At 35.1% G+C, this 23783-nt stretch overlaps 1 protein-coding gene across 29 annotated transcripts in view; it reads right to left on the reverse strand.

Moving 5' to 3' along the window:
- igsf9bb (immunoglobulin superfamily, member 9Bb) overlaps positions 1 to 23783 on the reverse strand; it is a 176272-nt gene that overhangs the window by 79808 nt on the left and 72681 nt on the right. For all 29 annotated transcript variants that reach the window (XR_012396799.1, XR_012396798.1, XR_012396797.1 and 26 more), the window contains exon 4: positions 17631 to 17782. Coding sequence is in view for 24 of the 29 variants with exons in the window: in XM_073935367.1 (XP_073791468.1) it covers positions 17631 to 17782 (152 nt within the window). In the remaining 5 variants the exon portion in view is untranslated. The remainder of the gene's footprint in view (positions 1 to 17630; positions 17783 to 23783) is intronic.

A 23783-nucleotide genomic window follows, 5' to 3' on the forward strand; every position in this document is an offset into this window, starting at 1 on the left:
CTCGCGCACGGGGCTCCCTCCAGTTTGCAAGTCGAGAGGGGAGTTTGAGCTTAGGTACTGTAGGTCTTGAGAACTCCCCCTTTGTTAAGAGCTGATGGCAGATTATACTTGCTATGTAGAGTTATACAGCCTGCTGGTTAAGACCTTGACCATAGTGCTAATTTAGATTGACCAATTCACTTATGACACGTTGGAATGTGGGAGACAACTGGAGAACACGGTGGAAACCCACGCGAGCAAGGGAAGGACGTGTAAACTCACGACAACTGCCTGTTGAGGATTTGAACCAGTGACATTCTTGCTTTGAGGCAACAGTGTTTATCACCGGGCCACAGTGCCACCCTATGAAGGGAAAGATGAAGGAGTAGGGGTGGAAGAGTAGATTTGTCAAGGCAAAGATGACTGTAGTAAGAAACCCTCTCTATTTATAGTGAGTTGGGAATCATCTGATTGGTGAATTATGCATCGTTTAATGTGAAACCAGTCGTGTTTAATAAAAAAAAATCATGTGCTTCTCTCAAAATTAGTTTAAAAAATAAACTTGACTAAGGGAACTGACTCATGAAGTCAGAGCCAAAGGTTGGGAGACCAAAAATGACTTTGTTACAAGGTAACATTTACGACTCAAAGCCTAATGTGGAGCCACTTAAGGTACTGAGACAGGGATTTGGCAGGACAAGGTGATGAAGAGGAACCGAGGTACAAGATGGTGCCTGAGAAAGGAGAAACCTAATAAAGTTCAGGGTGTACATAGAGCTGCCAGAGGTCCAGAATGTTTTACTAAAACCAGAGAAAAATGCAACGAAGGCAGAGCTGGAGGGCCAAAATGAGTTCAGTGGAGCCCAAGGCCTGTCATTAGGGATGTCCAGATCCGATCATGTGATTGGAAATCGTGCCCAATCACGCGGTTTCAGACTCGATCGGAATCCGACTGTACCTCCCGATCAGGATTCAAATAATAATACAGAGTTTTTTAAATGTTAAAAGAAGATGATTTAAATAAAAAATAAGAAACATCATGGATTAGTTTCTTCGCTCTTCTTTATTCTTTTTGTATGTATTATAGAAGTATTGGATCGGGTTTTGGTATCAATACATGACTCTGACTCGGACTCAAGGGCAAAAACACCTGATCAGGACATCCCTACCTGTCATACCATAAAGCTGATGCAGAGAAGAACTGGTGCATAGTCATGTGCCACTGGTCTCTATTAGCTGTGAGGACAGGGGCGTATACCCATGCTGGGAATAAACTCTCAGGATTTTACTGCAGACATCAAGGTCTATGACTCATCCATGCCCCAATTCTTTTTTCTCCCTCACCTCTACAGTTGTATGTTAGACCTTGTGCTTGACTAGACTTCCTTTGAAACTACAGCTTTACCTTGTTTTCTTGCTTTTCTGGATTTGCCATGGAATTCAGGCTAATAAAGTTGATTTGGTTTAGCCAGGGGCCCAGAGTTCCAATTGAATATGAATGAATATTCTGATAGGATGTGGCTTAGTAACAGAGGTGCTCTAACATGGTTGTTAGTGCTGGCTTTGGGCTGGTGTTGTCCTCCTCATGGACCTTACAGATGATGTAAGGAGACCTGCAATATTCTGGATTATCTGAAGAGGTTTAAGTGTTCAAGATGAAAATCCAGTAAGAAGAGCATTACGGTAGTCCAGCCTAGAAGTGACAAGAGCTTGGACAAGAAGTTCGACATGCTCAGTTAGCAAGGGGTTCTGATGATGTATAGTGCAAACCTGCATGCGTGTGTGTGTTTTCAATGTGATGCTTAAAGGACAGCTGGTCATCAAAGGTCAGTGTTGAACTGGATGGGATAATAGCTGATGATTCTAGCTGGATGGAGTAATTATGTTAAACAGCCAGAGTTGCAGGTAAGTCTAGAAGTTTTGTTCTGTCATCCAGGAAGTGTGATATTAGTGCAGCTATAGTTGGATCATCTGATTGAAATGACAAAGTAAGCTCAGCACATGTCGTTGTAATAACAGTGATAAGAGAAACCATGTAATCAGATGATGAGCTCTAGCAATGCAGAGCAAATTAAAAATAGAAGGGGACCAAGAACTGATCCCTGAAGTACCCCTGATGTGCTCTGGACAACTCTCCTCTTGAGGATTTCCAAGAGCAGTAGATCTTAGACAACTTGTCATAACTGGTGTAGTAGAAGCCACTGAGGGAGCAGTTTGGATAGTAAGTATGACATGCCAGACCTCCTTCAAGAATCTTCATTGCTCACTTTAGAACTTGTTCTTTAAGCGTTGGTTATTTGCCAGGTTGCATGGTAATCCAACATGCTAATGCTTATATTATTATTATTATTATTATTATTATTATTATTATTATTATCAGTAGTAGCCATAGTTTTTATTTAACACTATTTACAGTCATCTTTAAATGTAAATATTACATATCTATAAGTTATTTTAATTATTTTATAGAATAAATTATTACTCATCAGCTAAGCCATATTCACAACACTTCAAATTATCATCACATTTTTACAAAGCTAGAGTAAGAAACTATTCTGACCTTTCCTTTTTTGCATTTATTGTTTTAAATGGGCTTTTGTTTTTAGTATAATTCCATGTCAGGCTCTGTCTTGTCTCTATTCAGTGCGTATAAAGCTCAAGTCATAATTCATTAATAGGATCCTGTATGAACTTTGAAACTCTTTCAAGCTGTGATGGTTGGCCTGCTGTCTCAGTTTTACAATCATCTTTTTAAGACAAAGCCGAGCTTATGAGAGGGCTTTCTTGCTTACACGTTTCTGCTTGTTTTGGCCTTGAATCATGCACAGTCTCGCAGAGAGTGAGCAAATACACCGATTAATAATTTATTTACTCTGTAAAAGTGTGTGTGTTTGGTGTCAAAGTTGCAGGTAAGGGCTGCATTCTCATGCTTACTACAGTATGTATGAGTTGCAGAGTCATCAGTACATTTTATTCTAAAGGAAAAGCAAAAAATGTTTGTCTTTGTAATGTTTGTTTGTCAGCTGACCACCTGTGTGTGCACAAAAAATAATGAAATCATTTTTAAACGATAATGCAATATTTTAAGTATAATTTCACTGTAAAACATTTTAAGTTAGTACAACAACAACAACAAACATAATCCTTATTTCCTTTTAGTTTTTCTTCTTCACTCAAAAACATCAGCTGCACTGACCTAAAATTATTTGTCAGAAATACTAAAAACATTTAGCTGAGTTAACATAAGATTCTTATTTTTCTGGAGAGGTGAACTCATTCATATATTTTCTTTTCAGCTTAGTTTCTTTATTAATCTGTGGTCCCCACAGCGGAATAAACCGCCAACTTATCCACCATATGTTATACGCAGCGAATGCCCTTCCAGCTGCAACCCATCTCTGGAAAACATCCATACACACTCATACACTACGGACAATTTAGCCTACCCAATTCACCTGTACCGCATGTCTTTGGACTGTGGGGGAAACCGGAGCACCCGGAAGAAACCCAAGCAAACACAGAGAGAGCATGCAAACTCCACACGGAAATGCCAACTGATCCAGCTGAGGCTCAAATCAGCGACCTTCTTTTTGTGAGTCGACAGCACTACCCACTGCGCCACCGCATCGCTGGAGAGGTGCTACTACTCCAATTGTCAGAACTACTCTAACAAAACCTTTTAAGTTGGCCCAACTGAACATTTATTGTCTGCAGAACTGGAACGCCTAAAGTTGAATGAACAAAAAAAAATTTTTTCATTTCATTTTTTCTTGTTTACTCAACTTTTGAAAATGTCAGTTGTAGCTACCAAAAATTAAGCTGAGTAAACAAAAAACTCTTTTGGAAATCATTATCAGAACAAACAATCAAACAAACATATTTCAATTGAAAAAAAAAATAATAATAAAAAATAAAACAGAAACAAATGTTAACAAAACGTTTGATGAGCTTAGATGTAAATTCCTCTAAATGCCGTCTGGAATTTTCCTTGAAATAAGCATTTTATCAGGCTCCTGTGTGTAGGTTTGGTAATATCACATTTATGGCTAAGAATAAGTCCTTTTCCTGAGGCCTCATGTATAAACGCTGCGTTCGTACAAAAACTTTGTGCACGCCAGATTTCTCGATCACGTTTGGATTTACAAACGATGAAATTAATATGAGAATGTGCGCAGGTCCACGCCAACTTCATGTCTGGGGTACGTGCATTTCTTGTGTGTGTTTGTTTTATTTCCATTGGCGACTCCTAGAGGCAAGTATGTTAAATTGCACACTACAAAGTATCTTTGAGCTGTGCAATGGCAGCTGTATGGGACGGGATCATCCACATGTCTAGCAGGTATATAAGGTTTCCATATATGCAGTTGACCAGCCAAACATTAAAGCGCAATTTGCAGTGATCGCTGGTTTTCCCAATGTAATTGGAGCGATCAACTGCACGCACATTGCTATAAAAGCACCATCTGAAGACGGATTTGAATCGGAAACATTTCCAGTTAATAAATGTGCAAATAATATGTGATGCTCAAATGCGCTTAACATAATACACATGATTATTGATGATTCCTACTTGCCTTCCTCGTGATGAAGAGTAGGCAAAATCTAATATGTAATGGGGGAAAAAGAAGAATGAGTTAATCCGACGCTGGATTCGAACTGGGTTTGTGATCGATCGTGTAAAAACATGCGCTTTACGAGCAACATCACTCACGCTGTTGTTTGCCACTCTCTTTAGTTATGTTGTTTATGTCAATCAAACGTTTATGGGGACTAAGCCAAAAAATAAAATGAATCTCATGAATCTCCTAAATAACTCAGACATACTTAAATTAAATGTTAATAAAAGGTAAAATTGACTTTTTCATCAATAAAATAAGCTTAAAAAGCATGTTATTAAATGTATTTAAAATGAATGTTTTAATTACTACAAGCTGGTGAGAGACACAAAAACAACCTCACTTGCTCACTTTCACTTTTACAGTACTTTCAAATTCTCTGCCAGTCAAAACCTCATGGGAAATATGTGACCGGGTACAACTTGTCTCAGAACAGCATAACAGCTCTGTCGCTCTCCGTAGACAGACCTGACAGGTAAGGGATTCTGCAGAGCATCTTTTCTCCCTGTCCTGTCAGACTTGGATGGTTAACGATACATGAGGGTCACTTTACTGCTGCCGGTTGGGTAGGTGAAGTACTTTGAGCAAAAAAAAAAAAGAGTCCAAGTTCAAGAGCAGAGACAGATGACATAGATTCATGGTAAAGTAAAGCATTCACTGAGGAGGCTCTCTGATGAATTATTCAGCGTTCCATCAGACGGTGTGATAGCAAGACCTACTAGCAAGCATCATCATTGCAGTTCATGAGTTATCAGGCATGTGTGACTTTCCCCTTAAGAACACACACACACACCTTCAAGCTAAAATTTATTCTGCCTTCGGTTATTGGTTAAGAAACTAAAAACCAATGCAGTAAGATCATTAAAGTAGCTACAACATCTATCCACGAGGGGTAAAATGCTATTAAGCCCCACTTTGACCCCTCGGTGTGAACAGACACACTCCATTGCTTTTACAAACTGAACATGCCTTGAGTCTACAAATGGGCAGCGTGAGGGTGAGTACCGCAGCTAAATTACTCAACAAACGACTGCAGTCTGAGGATCTCAGACTCTGTAATTACTCTAATTACACAGATGGAAATGCACGGAAAGGCTGCAGCAGACCCAACAACAACACACGTGTGTAATAAATTATAGCACATAACACTTTAGAATGAATGCTAAATATTTGTGTTTATGTTATTTCGTATTAATAAAATACCTCATGTAACCTTTCCATTCATAAACAACCTTGTTTTGACCCTGTGGCTATCAATTTGCATTTTTTTTAATTACTTGCAAAGATTCTAAAGAATATAGGCCCATATGAAAGTAAAAAAGGGTTAATCTCGTAATTCAATATATCGTCAACTTGGAATTATAAGGTTCTATCTGCGTTCTAAATGATTTTGAGATATTGAGCTTCGAAATTTTTAAATTCCATATAGCAAATACTACGTGCATAACGGTTCTCTTTCATACATTACAGTTTTTCTCCATTGGTTTGGCTCATTTCTTGAAACAGATATTGCTTTCTAAAAACATCATGGACAAACCTCCAAACCACTTGTCAATTGTTCACAACAGACTTGGTTTTCTCATTAATTTCATCAAATTGCAAATGTCTAAGTACATCTTTGCAAATGATTAAGTACAGATAGCCTACATTTAGCACAATTTTCAAGTGAATATATCTTGTTGATTTAAACTGATTGTTTATTCTTAGTCTAATGGTTGTTCTCTCAAAAATGTGTCGGCATCATTTCATTGTATTTGTCATCACATGCACAATAGTCTGTTCAATTGTCAGAATTAGTCAAGACCCTAATACCATGATTACCATACAGTAGGTGAATCCTTGTAACTTTTGACTACAATTTATTACAGCTATTTATTCTTTTTGCTTTTTTACAGTATATGGAAGTTCCTTTGTGTAAGTTACCATTTCCTTGGCAGTATGAGTGCAATGTGTGACGTCAAACCTTGGAAGCTACTGTACTCTTACCATAAAATCCTATTTCTTTTTTTCAGTTTTATACACAATTGTATTCTGTTAGCTAGACAAAAACAGTACAGTAACCATTGTCAATGAAGGACTGGGGTAAGACTATGAGGTAGACATGAAGGATATTTTAGTGGTCCTGTGCCGTAATGACAAAACATCTAAACATTTTGACCTACAGTGCTTACACAATGCCAAGGGGATGAAGCATTTTAGGGGCACTAACTGTTTAAATGAGAAGGAAATTTAGTTTCGATGCATGAGTGAACTGTTTTGGGAAAGGTATGAGCTTTTGCAAGTGAGCTATAGTGTTGTGCTAAACTGTAACACTCACTTGCCAAATGATCTTAGAATTTTTAGAATGCAATTTCTGTTTCAAGAAATGAGTCAAACCAATGTAGAAAAACTGTACATTAGGATCTGACACAGACCCTAATGTACTCTAATTGTAAATTATCAAAATTCTCTTACAGTTTTTCTTAGTTTTTTTTTACACACAATTACTTGTACTTCAGACACAATCAACATGTAACTGATGCACCAACCACCAAATACAGTAAGATATATTTGCTACCGTGTATTTGTGTGTTTTGTAAAAAAAACTATATTCTGAAATATTTTACAATGCACTTATGTAGACCTATGTTTTGTCTGTAGTGAGTGTAACACTGACCAATAAAAAAGGCTTATAGTAAGTCATTATGATAAATGGAAAAGTGGTAATACATTAAGCACATCAGTGATCAACTGGTTTTTAAAAATGTGTATCCATGGAATGGTTTGTGTGTGTCATTTGAAAACAAAATACCATTTTGAGAAGAAATCACATTGTTTTGAATGTGAAGTTTCATTTTGCAGGAGAATTAAAGGGTTTTGCCCAATGTGTGTGTGTGTTTTTTTATTAATTGTGTGTAGAGTTCAGACAATACGAGACATGCTTTCAGAAAATGAGTGTAAACAATTGGGAAAAACTGTAAATTTGCAAGTTGAGGTAAAACAAATAGGTCATATGCAGATAGAGAGCTCTATTTTGACAGTTCATGCACAAAGCGCAAAATGCAGAGCGCAAACACTTTCAGGGCGTGTCAGAATGCATTTTTACTTATATAAGTACGGAAAAATTCGCTTTGCGCCATGGTACATGATCTAAAAGGGTTGAGTTTATTTTCTTAATGAGTTATAGGTGTGTTTTGAGAATAAACCAATCAGAGTCTCATCTCCCATTCCCTTTAAGAGCCAGTTGCGTCGCACCATAAGCGCATTTGCTGTTTACATGACGTAAAGTAGGTGTGAGTGGAAAAACTGAGCATTTCACTAGCAAGAAAACAGTTAAACAAAGCATCTACCGCGCGAGAATGACAGATAAATTATCTACTTTCACTTTCGCTCTCGTGATACAGTATAGGGAAACCTTTATGCACAGACATCAATTAGCCTATAAATAATTAATTTAAATATTTCGCAAATATTTGTTTCAAAACTATTTCTAAATTCAGTTCTAATTTCCAGCAAACAAATAAATGAACAATAATAACGAAGTGTGTTCAAAAACCTGAGTTATATCCTAAAACACATGCTGTGCCCCATATGGTCTAAAACCTGACAGGTGGGCAAATCTAAGCTTGTTTTTAATAAAACAAATATAAATATAGATATAATAAATAATACTGCTAATAATAATAACATTATACAAAAGCAAATAGTTATGAATTAACTGAAATGTCCCCCGAGATGAAGAAGGCATAAAAGCAGTGATTTTTCATGTTTATGTAGGCTAGAAAATAATATGTTTTGTAATATTTTAATCCTTAATATTTATATACTATATATATTCTTATTATATCCTATATATATCCTTAATATTGTAATTTTTTTCATATGTAAAGATATTAGCGTATTGCTCTACATCTTGTGCGTATTAAGCAGTGTGTAAGCACGGCGCAACTCTTCGCTGAACTTTAGACTGGGTTTGTTTTGGTCTATTGAAAAATCTATCATAGTTTCTCAAAATAGCAATGCGCCAGCAATGCGCCTCAGAATGCCTTATTTTTAGACCAGAAGCCTATGGGCACACATATGAACGCAAATGCATTTGCTATTTAAACAGCGTGGCGCAACGCCTCAAAACCACTCTTGCGGCAAGCTGAAACTAGCAAAAAATTATAGCATCGCGCCATGCGCCACATTGTGTATGATAGGGCCCAGAGGCTTCAAATTCTAAAAAGTCTTTTTTTTCTTGGAATTAAGGTTCTATCAGGCAGATAATTTACTGAAGCATTGCTTTTCATGAAAAACAATCATTCTGCTTAATAATTAAATTTAAAAATAAGATTTGGTGTTTCTTTTAATGTTTTAGGATGAATATTTTTTTCTTGTTCAAATTAAGCATACAAGGCTGTACTAAATACTTTGTCCACCACTCAAAAAATATTTATTTTTGCTTGTTCAAACTAGTTATTTAAAATGAGCTGAAACAACACAATTCTTAAGAATTCATTGGAACAACTTAATTGTTTTATGTTCAATCCACTTAAATTTAAAAGTGTTAACTTAATCTATTTATTTTAGGACAACACGAATTAATTGTGTGGAACCCTGCATTTTTTTTTACAGTGAGTGAGCAGATGTGAACATTATGTAATTAATATGGTAATATTTATTGAATTATATGCTTTGTGAATTAAAATAAGTATTTGCCCTTAAAGGCTTAATATCAAATTTAAAATCAAATTTAAAGAGTTTAAAAGAAAATATTTTACTGACTTTATATACATACATAAAAATATTTCACATTGAAATGCTGATGGCCTCACAGAAAGAACTTTATAGAGCCAGGCTAGAGTTCATTTTATTTGTTCATTTGTTTTTCAATAAAAGTTTTAAATTGTAAACAACTTATAAAACAGCTCATAATGTAAATATCATTTAATAAGAATATGTGAATAACCCAATTTTGACAAAATAGAACCTTATAATTTGACGATATTTCTAGTTGTCAATAAAGGGCTGCTTGACTGTTATTAATAATTGGGATTCAAAAGCAAACATTCACCCAAACATGAACATTTTGTTATTAATTCCTCACCGTCATGTTGTTCTAAATCCATGAGCAAAATCTTTAAAGACACAAATCTACAGGTATGCCTCAATGCTTTTATTAAAGCCATCGACATGTTTTCATGGTTGAATTGCAGATGAAAAACAAGACTATCCATGATTCTGCAAAGAAATCTCGACCAATCAGATAATCTAAGCCAGGAGTGTCTAAACCTTTTCCTGGAGGGCAACTGTCCTGCAGAATGTGCAGGTTTTTAGCTTCAAACTGTGACCCAGCTGATAAAACTCATAAGACTCAGAGTCAATCCCAAATGTCACCCTTAAAAAAAGAGTACCTTAAAGTCCCAAATCCTGTGATGAAAAGCTACTTTGACTGCTGGATAAAAATTAGCATCAAGCTCACCTTCAAGTGCATGTGAAGTATGCCATTTGGGACATCTATGTCCCAATCCCCTATGGCATATTTTATATGCACTTGGGTTTTTTGGCTCTGTGCTTGAGTTCATTAAGTCCATGAGACCACACACCCTTTCAGAGAGGACTTCTGCACTCAGTGCACTTTCCAGTGGATCCTGAACAGTGTGAACAAGTGAACTTTTACCTGGTAGATGAAGTAACAATACTTCATGAAAGTGCAAAACTTACACTTTTAGAAATGAAGGTACAAAAGATGTCATTGTGGCTGTACCTCCATACAGGTGCACATTGGTACCTTAAAGGAATATTTTTGTACCTTTAGGGTATACTTTTGTACTTTTAAAATACTATGAAGTACACAATTGTACTTTTTAGGTATACATACTGTATGTACATTTATGGTACAAAAGTGTACCTGAAAGGTATAAAAGTTATTGTGCCTTTATTTCTGAGGGTGTAGAGGAAGACGGAGTGTCTTTTTGAGATGTTTAGTTTTTGAGCTGGATGGAACTAATATCTGCAGGACATTGGCCCTCCAAAAGCACACATTATCTAAATAATTTCAAAATGTTTGAACTCATAAAATACATGATACTGTGAACAACAAAGAGTCAGTTTATCTTCCCTGTAATATTACTTTATTCTGCCCAATTAACTTTATTATGCACACTAATGAGTTTAAAGATTTGCAGGCTGCTCCTGGTCACAGAGGTAAGATTACAAAAAGTGCTCAAAAAAGAACAAATCACAAACAGTTGGGCTTTTAAGGCTCATTGATTGACTACAGCAAAAAAAAAAAAAAAAAAAAAAAAAGATTTTCACATCTGGTCTGAGCGAAAAGAATGGCTGCTGTTGCACAAGTCACAAAATTTTAATGCTGTTGCACAAGTCACAAAATTTTAATGCTTGTTGCACAAGTCACAAAATTTAATTTAAAAAGTCACAAAATTTTAAAGCCGATTCAAATGTTATCACTTGATTGAAAATACTATATCAGTGGTTATCATCTGATAGATTATGTATAGCCCAGTATGGGCCTTCTGCATCTACTGGTAGGCTCAGAAGGCTGTTATCATACAACCACATGGTTAATAGCTATAGATCAGATATGGCTGCAGCCTGAAGTTAACAAGAATTATTTATATTATCTACTAAATTTCCCAATAATTGTATATTATTAACATCTACCCCAACCCTAAACCCCACAGTAATGTAAAAACAGATCTGGTCTTTCTATTAGTATAGCTGATTAACCATGTGAATGGATGATAACAGCCTTCTGAGTCTACCATTAGGTGCAGAAGCCCCTACTGGCCCAAATCTATCAGTTGATAACCACTGAGAACACCCATTCAATCGAGTGATAACATTCGAAGCGGGTGATCCATCTGGCAACCTACAGAATCAGAATCTGCTGCTAACATCTGCGATACAATAGGACACGTTAATTGCTTTTCTATAGCATGGTAAGGCACGACTCTGTTAACTTTGCTTTAGTTTTGCTCTACTGTATTGACTTTTGAAACAAATGAATTTTAAGTCATCCCAAACAGCTCTCTTGGAATTTGTTTTAATTTTTCATTGGGCTAATATAAATATGACTTAATTGGGAGAACCAACAGTACAACCTGGCCACTGACTATTTAAATTTAGTGGATTTGGTACCTCTTTTCATAAATCCAGTGACCCTGGTAGCTTATCTCAATTCTCTTGGGCCAATTAGTGATAAGCGGTGTGTATATTTTCAACTGTATCTGTCAGTGGACTGCAAGTCAGAGGCAGAACATGGAAGGGGCGTAACTTGTAGTAGAGTAAAAACTTGCAGTTATAGAGATCCCATTAAACCATGCAAGATGCCACAACGAGATGTTGTTGGCAAGATGGCGGAAATACTTTCCAGCTGACATTTTTAGCAATTGTTTTCATGCGTTCCAAATTTATCCACAACCTATTGATTTGATATAATATTCAATCATCAAATTCACACACTGACTTCTTCGTCAGTTTTGTCGTAAAAGTTAGCCAACTCAGTGTCGCCCTCTGTGGTTGCAAGTAACAGTACAATGACGAGCATGTCAAATATCAAAGCCTTCTTAACCCATGGCTGATGGCTGTACGTGCACAGTGGAGTAGGTGTAGATGTTAAAAGCAGTAATGGTTGGGTTTAGAGTTGGGGAAACTGTACAAGTAGATGTTAATAACTATGATGGTTGGGTTAAGGTTGGGAAAGGTGTAGACATTAATAACTATAATGGTTGGGTTTAGGGTTGTGGTAGATGTAGAAGATAATAACTGTGATGGTTGGGTTTAGGTGTGGAGTAGGTGTAGATGTTAATTACTGATGAATACAGCGTCATCTTGCCGACAACATAGTTTTGACATGTGGGTCTCCATAACTTCCAGTTATGCCTATACTACAAGCTACGTCCTCTTCATGTTACAGCCCTGTCTTGCAGGGCCCAGGGCCCTATATAGAGTATAGACCAGGAGTGGGCAAACTCGGTCCTGGAGGGCCGGTGTCCTGCACAGTTTATCTCCAACCTTAATCAAACACACCTGATTATAGATTTCTTGTGATCTTAAAGACACTGATTAGCATGTTCAGGTGTGTTTGACTAGTGTTGGAACAAAACTCTGCAGGGACACCGGCCTTCAAGGATCAAGTTTGCCCATCCCTGGTATAGACCCGACTTTATATTTTTTCATTTTGGTATTGGTATGGCTTGCTTGAAACTTTACCCAAGGTGGCACTAAACAAAGCACAAGTTACTGCAGAACATATTGGAAAAGCTCTCAAAAGTAAGCTGTACAAAACCAAATCACACCATTACATGCAGCGGAAAAGTGCCTTTTCATGGATCTTGTAGAGTCCATGGCCTGTTACAGTAGGTTGAACAATCATTGACCGACATCATATAAGGCAGGTGATTATTTTCTGTATACAGCATGTGGATTATAGCATATTTCTTACATCATTTCAGCTTTTAAGAACAGTATGCACAGTACAGTCCTTATACCTAGATCATTTTGTACAATTACACTGTACTAACCCACCCCAGAATCATGGTTTACACACATGGCAGGCATATCCAGAAGTTGTCCTCCTTCCTTTACAAAACATTATAGGCCATATCAGTCAAAACAGTTCTCTATTTTAACTGAACAAAGACTTTGGCATCCTTTAAATTAACAAGCAATGAATACTGTTGTTCCTCTCCTGATGTTATCTCACCCTACTTCAAAAGTGTTCAATCACAGAGTAAAGCTCGTCGCTGACAGGCTGTCATTACTCTGCTATGTGTGAGAAGATGGAGATCTCTCAATGGGCTCTTGTAAATCAAACCCTTTTCAGACCGAGAACTAAGCCATCCGTTCCTGAAGGAATCTCTCCGTTTAGTTTTTAGTGGGCAGATGGTTTATATTCAGTAAGTGTTTGATAGTTAGGTTTATTTTTTGGCTAGCCGGAGACACGGTCAATGGATTGCTTCTGAGAAAAGAGCCTGTATTTAGGCTCTGGGTTGAACAAGAGAATCCAGGAATCTGTTTCGTTTCAAAGACAACTCATTTGATAAAAAATAAAAGACGTCAGTCAAGTCGAGGAATTCCATTAGTGTTGAAATACTTGGATGGTTTATTTGGCTCCTAATTACACAGTACTATGGACATAACACGCCCAAGGGACACCTTCACGACACATAGTTTAAATGAGCATAGTTATAAGCATCGAGATGGACAGAGGGCTAGTGTTAAACAACTAGGGAATATGACAGGGCTGAGGGGGATTAATTAGTTGTTCCTACAGGCCGTGCAATTACTGTGTTAAAACTGTAGCTTGATTTCTCCAATGTGACAGTTTAAACCCGTACAGCAGGCATACTCAAATTGCTTAGCTTGAAGGCCACCTTTAGACAAGAGGCTGGTAAAAACATAAAAATGATAAACTTAATAGAGAACATTTCTTAACCTCTGTTTAAAAACACAGAAGCAGCTATTGAATTGTGGTGGCGGGCAGTGATAACCTCATGGAGGGCCAGATTTGGGACCGTGACTATAGCAAATTGGACAGAAAGAGACAGCAAGAAATAAAGATAGAGGACGGAGTTGTCAAAGTGCCTATGACCTGTCATTTCCACAGTCATCAAACATTCTGAGCTCTCACAGTGGGGCAACTGCCATCCTGTATTTTTGAAGAGAAGGATATCAATCAAACACTGTAGGAACTCTTTAATTATCCTTACCACGATGGCTGTCACATCATGTTCCCCAAAACCACAGCAAAAAAGGAATACAATTTTGAACATGTTTACACAGTGGCTGAGAGAGCTCAACATGAAAAAAAAAACCCAGAAAATTAAGAAAACATCTTAATTGGTTTAAATGCACATATGTTGCAAATTCTCACAACATAAACACAAATAGAAAATGAGCTACAAATCCTCACAACACATGCACATTAGGAAACACCCTGCAAATCCTTACAACACATGCACATTTTGATCTGAAAAAAAAAAGCATTTTGCATTTGTATTTATCACGACCACCATCGATATAACCACCATAGATCGCTGGAGAACATTCACAAGAACTACAATACTGACTTAAAATGAACTACAGATCCAGTCATGCAACACACACTGCTGCTCATAGACTGATTCATGGACTATTTATAGAGCACTCACACACACATATGTGCTGAGTCTTGTAAACTGATTGTGAACATTACGATGCATTTTCCCTTGCCTTTCATGTTTAGACCTTTCTATGTTTTGTTTGCTTACGTTGTATGCTGCCTGCCTTCTGATCTATCGCTGTTATTTCGATTAAGACTCTGGATTGGCCATATACTTCTGTTTGTTCCTGTATTGACCTTGTCCAACCATTCTTCTAAATAAACCTGCCAAAAGGATCCTCAATCTGTTGTCAAGCATCCCTGTCACATTATAGAATTATGTTGTCCTTTCTCTCATTAGCCTATACTAAAAGAGGCAGAATTTTAAAAAATATTTATACAGTGATCAGCACAATTGAGTACACCCCATTTTGAAAATAAACATTTTTTAATCCATTTCTCAGTCAATATAGGCAATGTATTATGGTGAATTTAATATTTTAGTCACCAAACATATTTAGAAATTGAAAGATTATACAATTAAATTCAAGCAAAATATTGAAAAATACAATATATCATACAAAATTTCTAATAAATAAAAAAAAGAATATTCCTCTGTTGACTTTTCCTTTAAAAAAAAATAAAAAATCTGTATTTAGTATTTTCTATAACATATACATGTGGGTCTATTAGTGTTTGGACCGTTATCGTAAGTTATTTAGATAAACTCCAGATTTGGCTTCAGTTCTGACTAATCCAATGTATATGCGCAAATACATAATTGTATAGCTTCCTATTAAAAATATAAATTTAAAAGCTAGATTTGTAAAGGGTGTACTTATTTCAGCTTAGCACTGTATATTATTCTTATGAGCTATTTATTTTGACTTTGTTGTAACAATTAATGAAGCATTGCAAATTGATTTATTTAATGTTAAGCTTTACCTATCTTATTTAATAACATTTTACAGTTAATCTGCAGTTTATTTAGGCTAATAGTATGCAAAGACAAAGAAATTGGGTAGCACTTTACAATAAGGTTCATTAGTTAATGAATTTACTATTATGAACTATTTATGAACAACACATGTACAGCATTTATTAATCATAATTGAACATTTACTAATGCATTACGATGAACATCCAAATCCGTGCTTGTTAACATTAGTTAATGCACCATGAGTTAACATGAACTAACAATGAACAACTGTATTTTCATTAACTAACGTTTACTATTATGACTAAATACTGTAGTAAATGTATTGTTCATTGTTTGTTCATGTTAGTAAATGCATTAATTAACATTAACTAATAAACCTTATTGTAAAGTGTGACTATAAATTGTGTAATCAGGGTGGTAAAATAAACAAGAAACTCAGCTTTCAGGTCACCTACAACTTTATTGACCAATGGATACAGCACAATAAGCAAATCCCAGCGGGGTCAGTCATTCTGAAAATGTACCACTATATACATTTCTGGAGAGCACCAAATACGACACAGGGGCTAATGTTTTGCAGTTTTTGTTTTCGCAAATCCACCAGAGGCTGCTGTACACGTTTTTTGAGATCTCAATTTTCTTTTGTGAGTGCCATTTGCACCTGCTCTTCTTCTACCAGAGGCTGCTGTGACCGTTTTTTGAGATGTCCAATTTCTTTCGCAAGTGCCATTCGTGCCTGCTCTTTTTCCACCAGAGGCCTGCTGTTGACTGACTGTTTGAATGATTGACTGACTGACTGACTGACTGACTGACTGAGCAACCCTCCTCCTTCACTGAACCCAACCAATAGTGTTTTCAAAAGCACCTATGTTGTATGTTTAAATGATAAAAGTGAAATATTCATTTAAAAAAAAATCATTGTAGTTAAAATGCTTTTGAATGTGTCTGTTGTCCAATTAAACATTCAATTATTTGCAACTTTTTAACATTTACACTATCTATTGGCTTTTTATTTAGTATTTATTTCTCAAATACAGCAAATATTGACACACATCTGATATTTAGACATGATTCAGTGACTTCACACAGACATTCGTACTCTAGGTCCTAAACCAGCAACCAAAGCTCTGTTATCTTTATTAGACACACACACACACACACAGAGCTGTCTTGGTGGAGAGAAAGCGAGTGGATAACAGCGCAATGTTTTCTTTTCCCAAAGTCAATAATACAAACATGTAGTACTTATTTATCTGTCAAGGCTCTGGATTCTGAACACAGCCTCTGTCTGTGATGTCTATTTCACTGTCGGATTTTCTCCGCCAATACAAGCTTGACTCGGATCTGAAGGAGTGCATTATTTAAGATCAACTTTGCTTTGCATTGTCTTAAAAATCATGTGTAGTTACATAAATAAATAAATAAAAATTTGATGCATATTGTATTTTTTTACACAGTATATTATTAAAGGTGTCACGATCCTTCAAATCCTCGATAAATATATATATATCTGCTATGGACTGACGATTCTCCTGGGGAGGGGTGAATTTCTAGAGGTGATTTTGTGTGATTTGAACGTTTAGAAATTAAACTAATGAAATAGTTGTTTATTTTATTGTTCATTCCTAATATGATATTTATTCGTAAGTTTTAATTGAGTTATGACATTTCCTAATTCAAAAAGAATGTCCGAGTATACTCTACGCTATGACAATAAACAGGAGAAGGTGTCTCAAAGGTTGTAATAACTAGAAACTCCGTCACAATTATAAAAAAAATACAAATAAAAAACAGAGAGCAGTTTTCATTTCATGTGGACTTTAAGTGGTGTTATTAAATGCTGCACTGCTTTGCTTACAGCGTACACAAACATGATATCACTGTAATTTTATTTAATTTTTTATGATTTTGAGTACACATCACAGAGTCATGGAAACCACCAAACAAACAAAAAAAAATGTCACCATTAGAATCTCCCCTATACCACATGACCAGCTGATCTTTATCTATAGGAGATCAGTTTGCTCACCTTGTACTTGGTGCTGTCCTGTACGGGGTTGCCCTCTCTCAGCCAGCTGACTGAAGGTTTGGGATTGCCGAACGCTGTGCAGCTTAGAGTGATGCTGCCACCCTCTTTGGCCTCTACATACTGCGGCGGCGTATCCGTGAACGTCGGAGGAGCTGAGACACAGAAAAGCCATGGTAAAAAAAAAATCAGTTCTCCATTAGCCCACTGGAATAAATCAGGCAGGTTCGTTTATAGCAATATTATGCCCTGTGATTTATGTGTCTTTTACAGTCCTGGCTGAACCATGACTCATTGCTAATGGGTGCCACAGGAGTTCAGGAGGCCATTGGAGTCATTGTGAATGAGAGGATCTCCCTCCTGCATGCATATGTGGGCATTTATGAGCTCTCGGTATACAGTGTGTGAGCTCTCTGGCAGCCATTACTCTCATTGTAAATAATTCTGCTGCAGCTCCATGGCCAGTTTTCCTCCAAAGGTAATTTAAGAGGGAAAATCTTTCAGTGTATGTAAATCAGGTTGGGGAGGCGAAGGGGTGTGTTTTTTATATAAATATAAATATATTTGGTAACACTTTATAATAACTACACACCATAAATCATTTACTAAGCATCAGCATCTAGTGAATTCATTTTCTGTTAAGCATTAACTCTACATTAATAGACGTTAGTAAGCAGTTTCTAACTGCAGCTACAAATACTCTATTCTTGACTTATAACCACATTTATAATGGGCTTAATAATTGTATTTTCATACTTTGTTAATGATTTATTTTTCATTGCTAAATTAAGTATTGCATTATTTACAAACCATTTGTATTCACGAGTAGTTGGTGGTTTTTAAGATACATCATAAAAGGTTAGTAAATGATTAATAAAATATTGAAATTAACGTTTATACATCCTATTATTCAGGCATATAGTCATGGTTACTATGTATGTTATTAAATGCTTTATTATTAAATGCTTTATTTAGAAGGCAGAATATCAAATGACCAATAATCTTTGCAATCTTTTTAAAAAGTATAACTTTTATAAAGTTTAAATATTGCTGAACAACAGGAGTGTCAAAATACGACAAACTATTGGATAACAAGAACAATACAATAATTTAACAATATAATGAGATGAAATGTTTAAACTGTACAGCAATTTTATTTTAGATTAGGTTGCAAAGATTTGTTTTTCATTTGATACAGTTTGATTTGTGTACAGTTTGATATCTTCAAACTAATAAGAATGAATATTGTTGTTTATGTTCTTGTTTCCTTTTTAGCCTTTATTTGTCATTTATAAGGGATTTATGAAGCAATATTAGTTCTCACTTAAGATTAGGTCACAAAATTGGATGAAGTTGAGTTAATAAAGCTAAGTTAGTATTAGTATGTGCCTGAATAATACGATATATAAACGTGGAATTAAATAGTTTATTAATCATTTACTAACTCATTAGGAATAATCTTAAAAACCACCAAGTATTCTTAAATAACTAGTTTGTAAATAATGTAATACTTCATTTAGCAATGAAAAATAAATCGTTAACAAAGTATGAAAGCACAATTATTAAGCACATTATAAACGTGGTTATAAATCAAGAATAGAGCATTTGTAGCTGCAGTTATAAACTGCATACTAATGCTTATTAATGTAGAGTTAATGCTTAGCAGATAATTAATTCCCTATTAGCTAAAGCTTAATAAATGGTTCAGAATGTGTAGCTATTTTAAAGTGTTACCATGTTTTTTTTTTTTTTTTTTACAATTTATCTAGCTGTTTATTATGTGAAAGGCTCAAAATTAGATCAAAATCGAACTTTTCCACACTAGGCAATGGTGGGGGATATGAATCCAGGCAAACATTAATTAAATTTTAAAAAAGAATAATTAAAAAAAGTACAGTAAACAAATAAGCAAACAAACAAACAAAAATAGACAAACAAATTAGTTGGTCACACATTATTTTGATGGTCCGTTAGTTGAATTGAAGTTACATAGCATCTACATGCCAACTACTGTAATTCTCATTAGATTATAAGTAGACTGTTAGGTTGGGTTAGGGTTGGGGTTTGGGTTGGGGTTAGTGTAAGTTGACATGTACTTGCAAAGTTCTTATAATCAGTTAAATGTCTGTTGAAGGAGCAGCATCAGCAAATATTAACTAATACTCAAATACACCATCAAAAAATTGTTACCAATTATTAAATAAGTAATTTAATATGCTTTATATTTGCATTAATATACTATTATACTTGCATTAATGGTAATTATGCTATTATTATTATTATTATTATTAGTAGTAGTAGTAGTAGTAGTAGTATTAGTAGTAGTAGTAGTAGTAGTAGTAGAAGTACTAGTTCCAGTAGTAGTAGTAGTAGTAGTAGTAGTAGTAGTAGTTCATTCATTCATTTTCTTTTCCGCTTAGTCCCTGTATTAATCCGGGGTCGCCACAGCGGAATAATACGTATATAAAATCTGTGCAATATATACAAATAAATGTATATTTAAATGTATATTTTTTGTATTATTGTTATTAATCATCATTAAAACATTGCTAACAGACATAAATATAGTTTAAGTTAATTTAATTCACAACAAGGGACTGTGGACATTAATCAACGTTCCCAAAGAATGTAAATGTACCCAAATAATCTATTTACTTGCATTAACTTATACTTTTGTTTAATGTCTTATGTATTTTTTGGTATTTTAGAATGGATTTTGTATTGTAGAATGGATTAACCCATAGGCAGGGCCAATAATATAAAAAGGCCTCAAACCCTTCTAAGTGAGTAGCTGTAGGAGTAGGTTGCATTGCGTTATTGGCAGATTTTCTTCAGATAATTGTCTTGATTTAGCTGAACAAGTTTGTAAATACTTTGTAAATATTTTAAAGTTTATTTTTCTTTATTTCTAAATCACGATTCACTTTCATCAGCAACTTTTGTGACAATTTTCGCCTCCTATCCGCCCGGTCTATTACAACAAGAAGATTATCTCATTTTGGTGAACATGCAGCTCCATACATCCATGCATGGGATAACTATATTTCACAGTGAAACATAAAAAATATTAGTAACTTGCTGTGTTGATTATATTTCCATAAAATCCATTACAAAAGTACATGCAAAAATAAATGTATCAGGTCTCATGAAATTATTTTGGTGGCTACTCTTTAACTTTTTAATCACAATGCTGTCTGATTTAGCAAAGGATGACAGAGGAACACCAGGGAAAAACGGATTCGTCTCAAACGTGTTCAAATATTTAAGACAGCACTCTGACACATTAGCACATACATCACAGGAACACTGTGCTTTCCAGGAACACAGAAGAGATGGATTTGACCATATCTGTGCACTTACAGAGACCTGGACTGAACCTTTCTGAAGCTGAGCATTTATTATACATGCCTCTAAATGTCAGACTGTGACGCTTACTGAAACCACAGAATACAAAGAATAAAAAAAAACTTGTTTCACTTTTCTTGATTTGGATTGGTCTGATAATAATACTAATCTGCACATGCTTTTTTTATGCTTTCTTTTTCTGTATTATCTTGAACATTAATAGCATTTACTTTAAGGACAGCCACAAAGGTCACATAAAAGTGCTTCATAAAAAAAAAAAAAATCAGATTACAGACTTTCATTGACAACACTGTAAAAAAATATCGTAACATAATCAGTTTTCCAAATTTTGTGATTCATCTTTTAATTTTATTTTTTATTTTTTACTTGTTTATTTATGCGTTTAAAACCTTTTAAAAGTTAAAAAAAGTGATTTTTATTTAACAATTTCAATCATTTAAAGTGATCTATTGTCTAGGTTGGTATTGTATATTATGCTACAAAACCTTCTAATAAACAGCTAGTACGTTATTTACCAGACTTATTCCTCTCTATATTATTTATTTTACATTATATTATTTCAAACAACTAAAATGTCAATAAAAGTCCCTTTGTTAAACTGTAGAGTTGAATTTTCAACATCACGAGTCGACAGAGCAGAGAGCAACATCCCATAATGCAATTCACAATTGTAAATAAACGGAAAACACTTGTGAATCACAAAATATGGAAAATGTTCATTAAAATATATATTTTTACAAAGTACCAATGGGAAGTTTCACAAGTTCAAGTACTCATAATATTAAGTTATTAACCAAAAACTCTTACATTTAGCTCAATTAACTGGGGATTTTATCATTTATTTAATTTGCCACATCTGTTTAAATCAGGGAATCAAAAATTGTAAAAATGATATATTAGCATATACACACAATGACAGTGTCAATAAAAAATGTGCTCTTTATGGAAGACGGTTGTACAATATTGCTACTCCTAAGAATTTTTCACATCAACTGCACTTTAGTATTGAAAAAAACGCAAGGTGTGGTAGTGTCTTCATTCATTCATTTTCTGTTCAGCTTCGTCCCTTTATTAGTCAGCGGTCACCACAGCGGAATGAAACGCAAACTTAGCCAGCATTTGTTTTATGCAGCGGATGGCCTGTCAGCCGCATCCTTTCACTGAGAAAGGTATGGTAGTGTCTTATAAGTTAAATGACTCAATTTTAGAAAGTCATTTCAAGCACAAGACTCTGCAAGATACACTCCAATAGATTCAGAATGCGAAAGTGTAGTCGAAAACATCAGTCAAGCAAAAAACAATGAAAACCAGCACAGTGCAATTCAAAAAAGCTGTTAGGAACTACTACAGCATGTTTAATATGTCATGTGTGAATGATGCAGACAGGTGAAAAGGTGCTTTATCTATTTTAAAAATATTATTATTATTATTATTATTTTACAAAAGACTCACTGCTAATAGCAGAATATAAATGGTGTCATTGATTTATCTATATTAAATAGATAGAAGTAAATACATGGTTTGCATTCACAATGAGCCTGTGTTGTTTACATTGCTAACCATTTTATCTGTAAAAGCTGAGCAAAATTGACTTAACCAGGAGCTTAGAAACTGTAAAACTGCATCAAACATTCAAAACATAGAAATAAAGATGATCCACCTTTTTCCTATGTCCCATGATGCTACAGTAAATTAATAGTAATGGTGCAATTTATTACAGGCTACAGGATGGGAGAAAAAAACCACGAGATTTATTTTAACACGAGAGCGCAGTCATGTACGTTAGCTGCAAAAACTGGATATGCAAGCTCTTGAATTTTTCAAATGAACTGCAAGTCCTCTCAACATTGCGTGTGTGCTCAGACTGTATACAATCGAGATCTCTTAGAAGTAGAAATTATTTATCTTTGCTCCTTGACTAAACTGTCAAGTATTTAGAATTAGATTCATGCATGACCAATGCTAATAGATTTATTTGGCTGTATTGTGAAGTGAAACTTTTTGAACTTTCAGCAAAGGTGGAACTGTTTTGTTTCTTACGACAAAATAATTATGCTACAAATGTTTCTTGCTAGAAAAGGCCTTGCACCCTGACTGAATCCGAAACTGTCATATTTGTTTTTTCATATTCGTCATTGGTGGCTCAAAATGGTCAAAAACACCCCTCAAAATATTTGCTACGGATGCGAAAAATGCAGAAAATTTAATCATCCAAATTCATTTTTATGAGAGACGGTAGTTGCACAGGCTGCAAACGTATAAAACCTAAGGTTGTATTTAGTTTGTATATATATATACACAACTGCAAACTGCAATGAACCAGCTTTAGGGGGGCCCAGCTTGTAAAAGGTTGAGAACCCCTGATCTAGAAGAATGCTTGTGATACTAATGTAATGTTAAAATACAGAAAATTACACAGAAAAGAACACATTTAATTCATGAAAATAAAGGCCAGACATACATCTTGCTCATGTTTTCTCTTTTTATATGGATTTGGCAACCATATTATTTCCTTTTTGTTTTGAAAGTTACAAAAGCAAAATCCAAAAATTAAAACAAAGAAGTCACATGTGGCAAATGATCTTACAAGCCATTTCACCCATAACTGCACTTAATTAAAACTTAAATATCTGCAGCTTTTGAAAAGAACCCCCTAATATCCAGTAGCACATGACCACACTGCTGAAGGCAACATTTCTGAGACCAGCCGTAAAGACATCTGTGCAAAACACACCTCCATATGCTGCCAGTCTTACACTCTGACACGCTGCTGACCTGTGATGTTGATTA

This window comes from Danio rerio, chromosome 21 (genome assembly GCF_049306965.1).
Source record: "Danio rerio strain Tuebingen ecotype United States chromosome 21, GRCz12tu, whole genome shotgun sequence".
Lineage (NCBI taxonomy): Eukaryota > Metazoa > Chordata > Actinopteri > Cypriniformes > Danionidae > Danio > Danio rerio.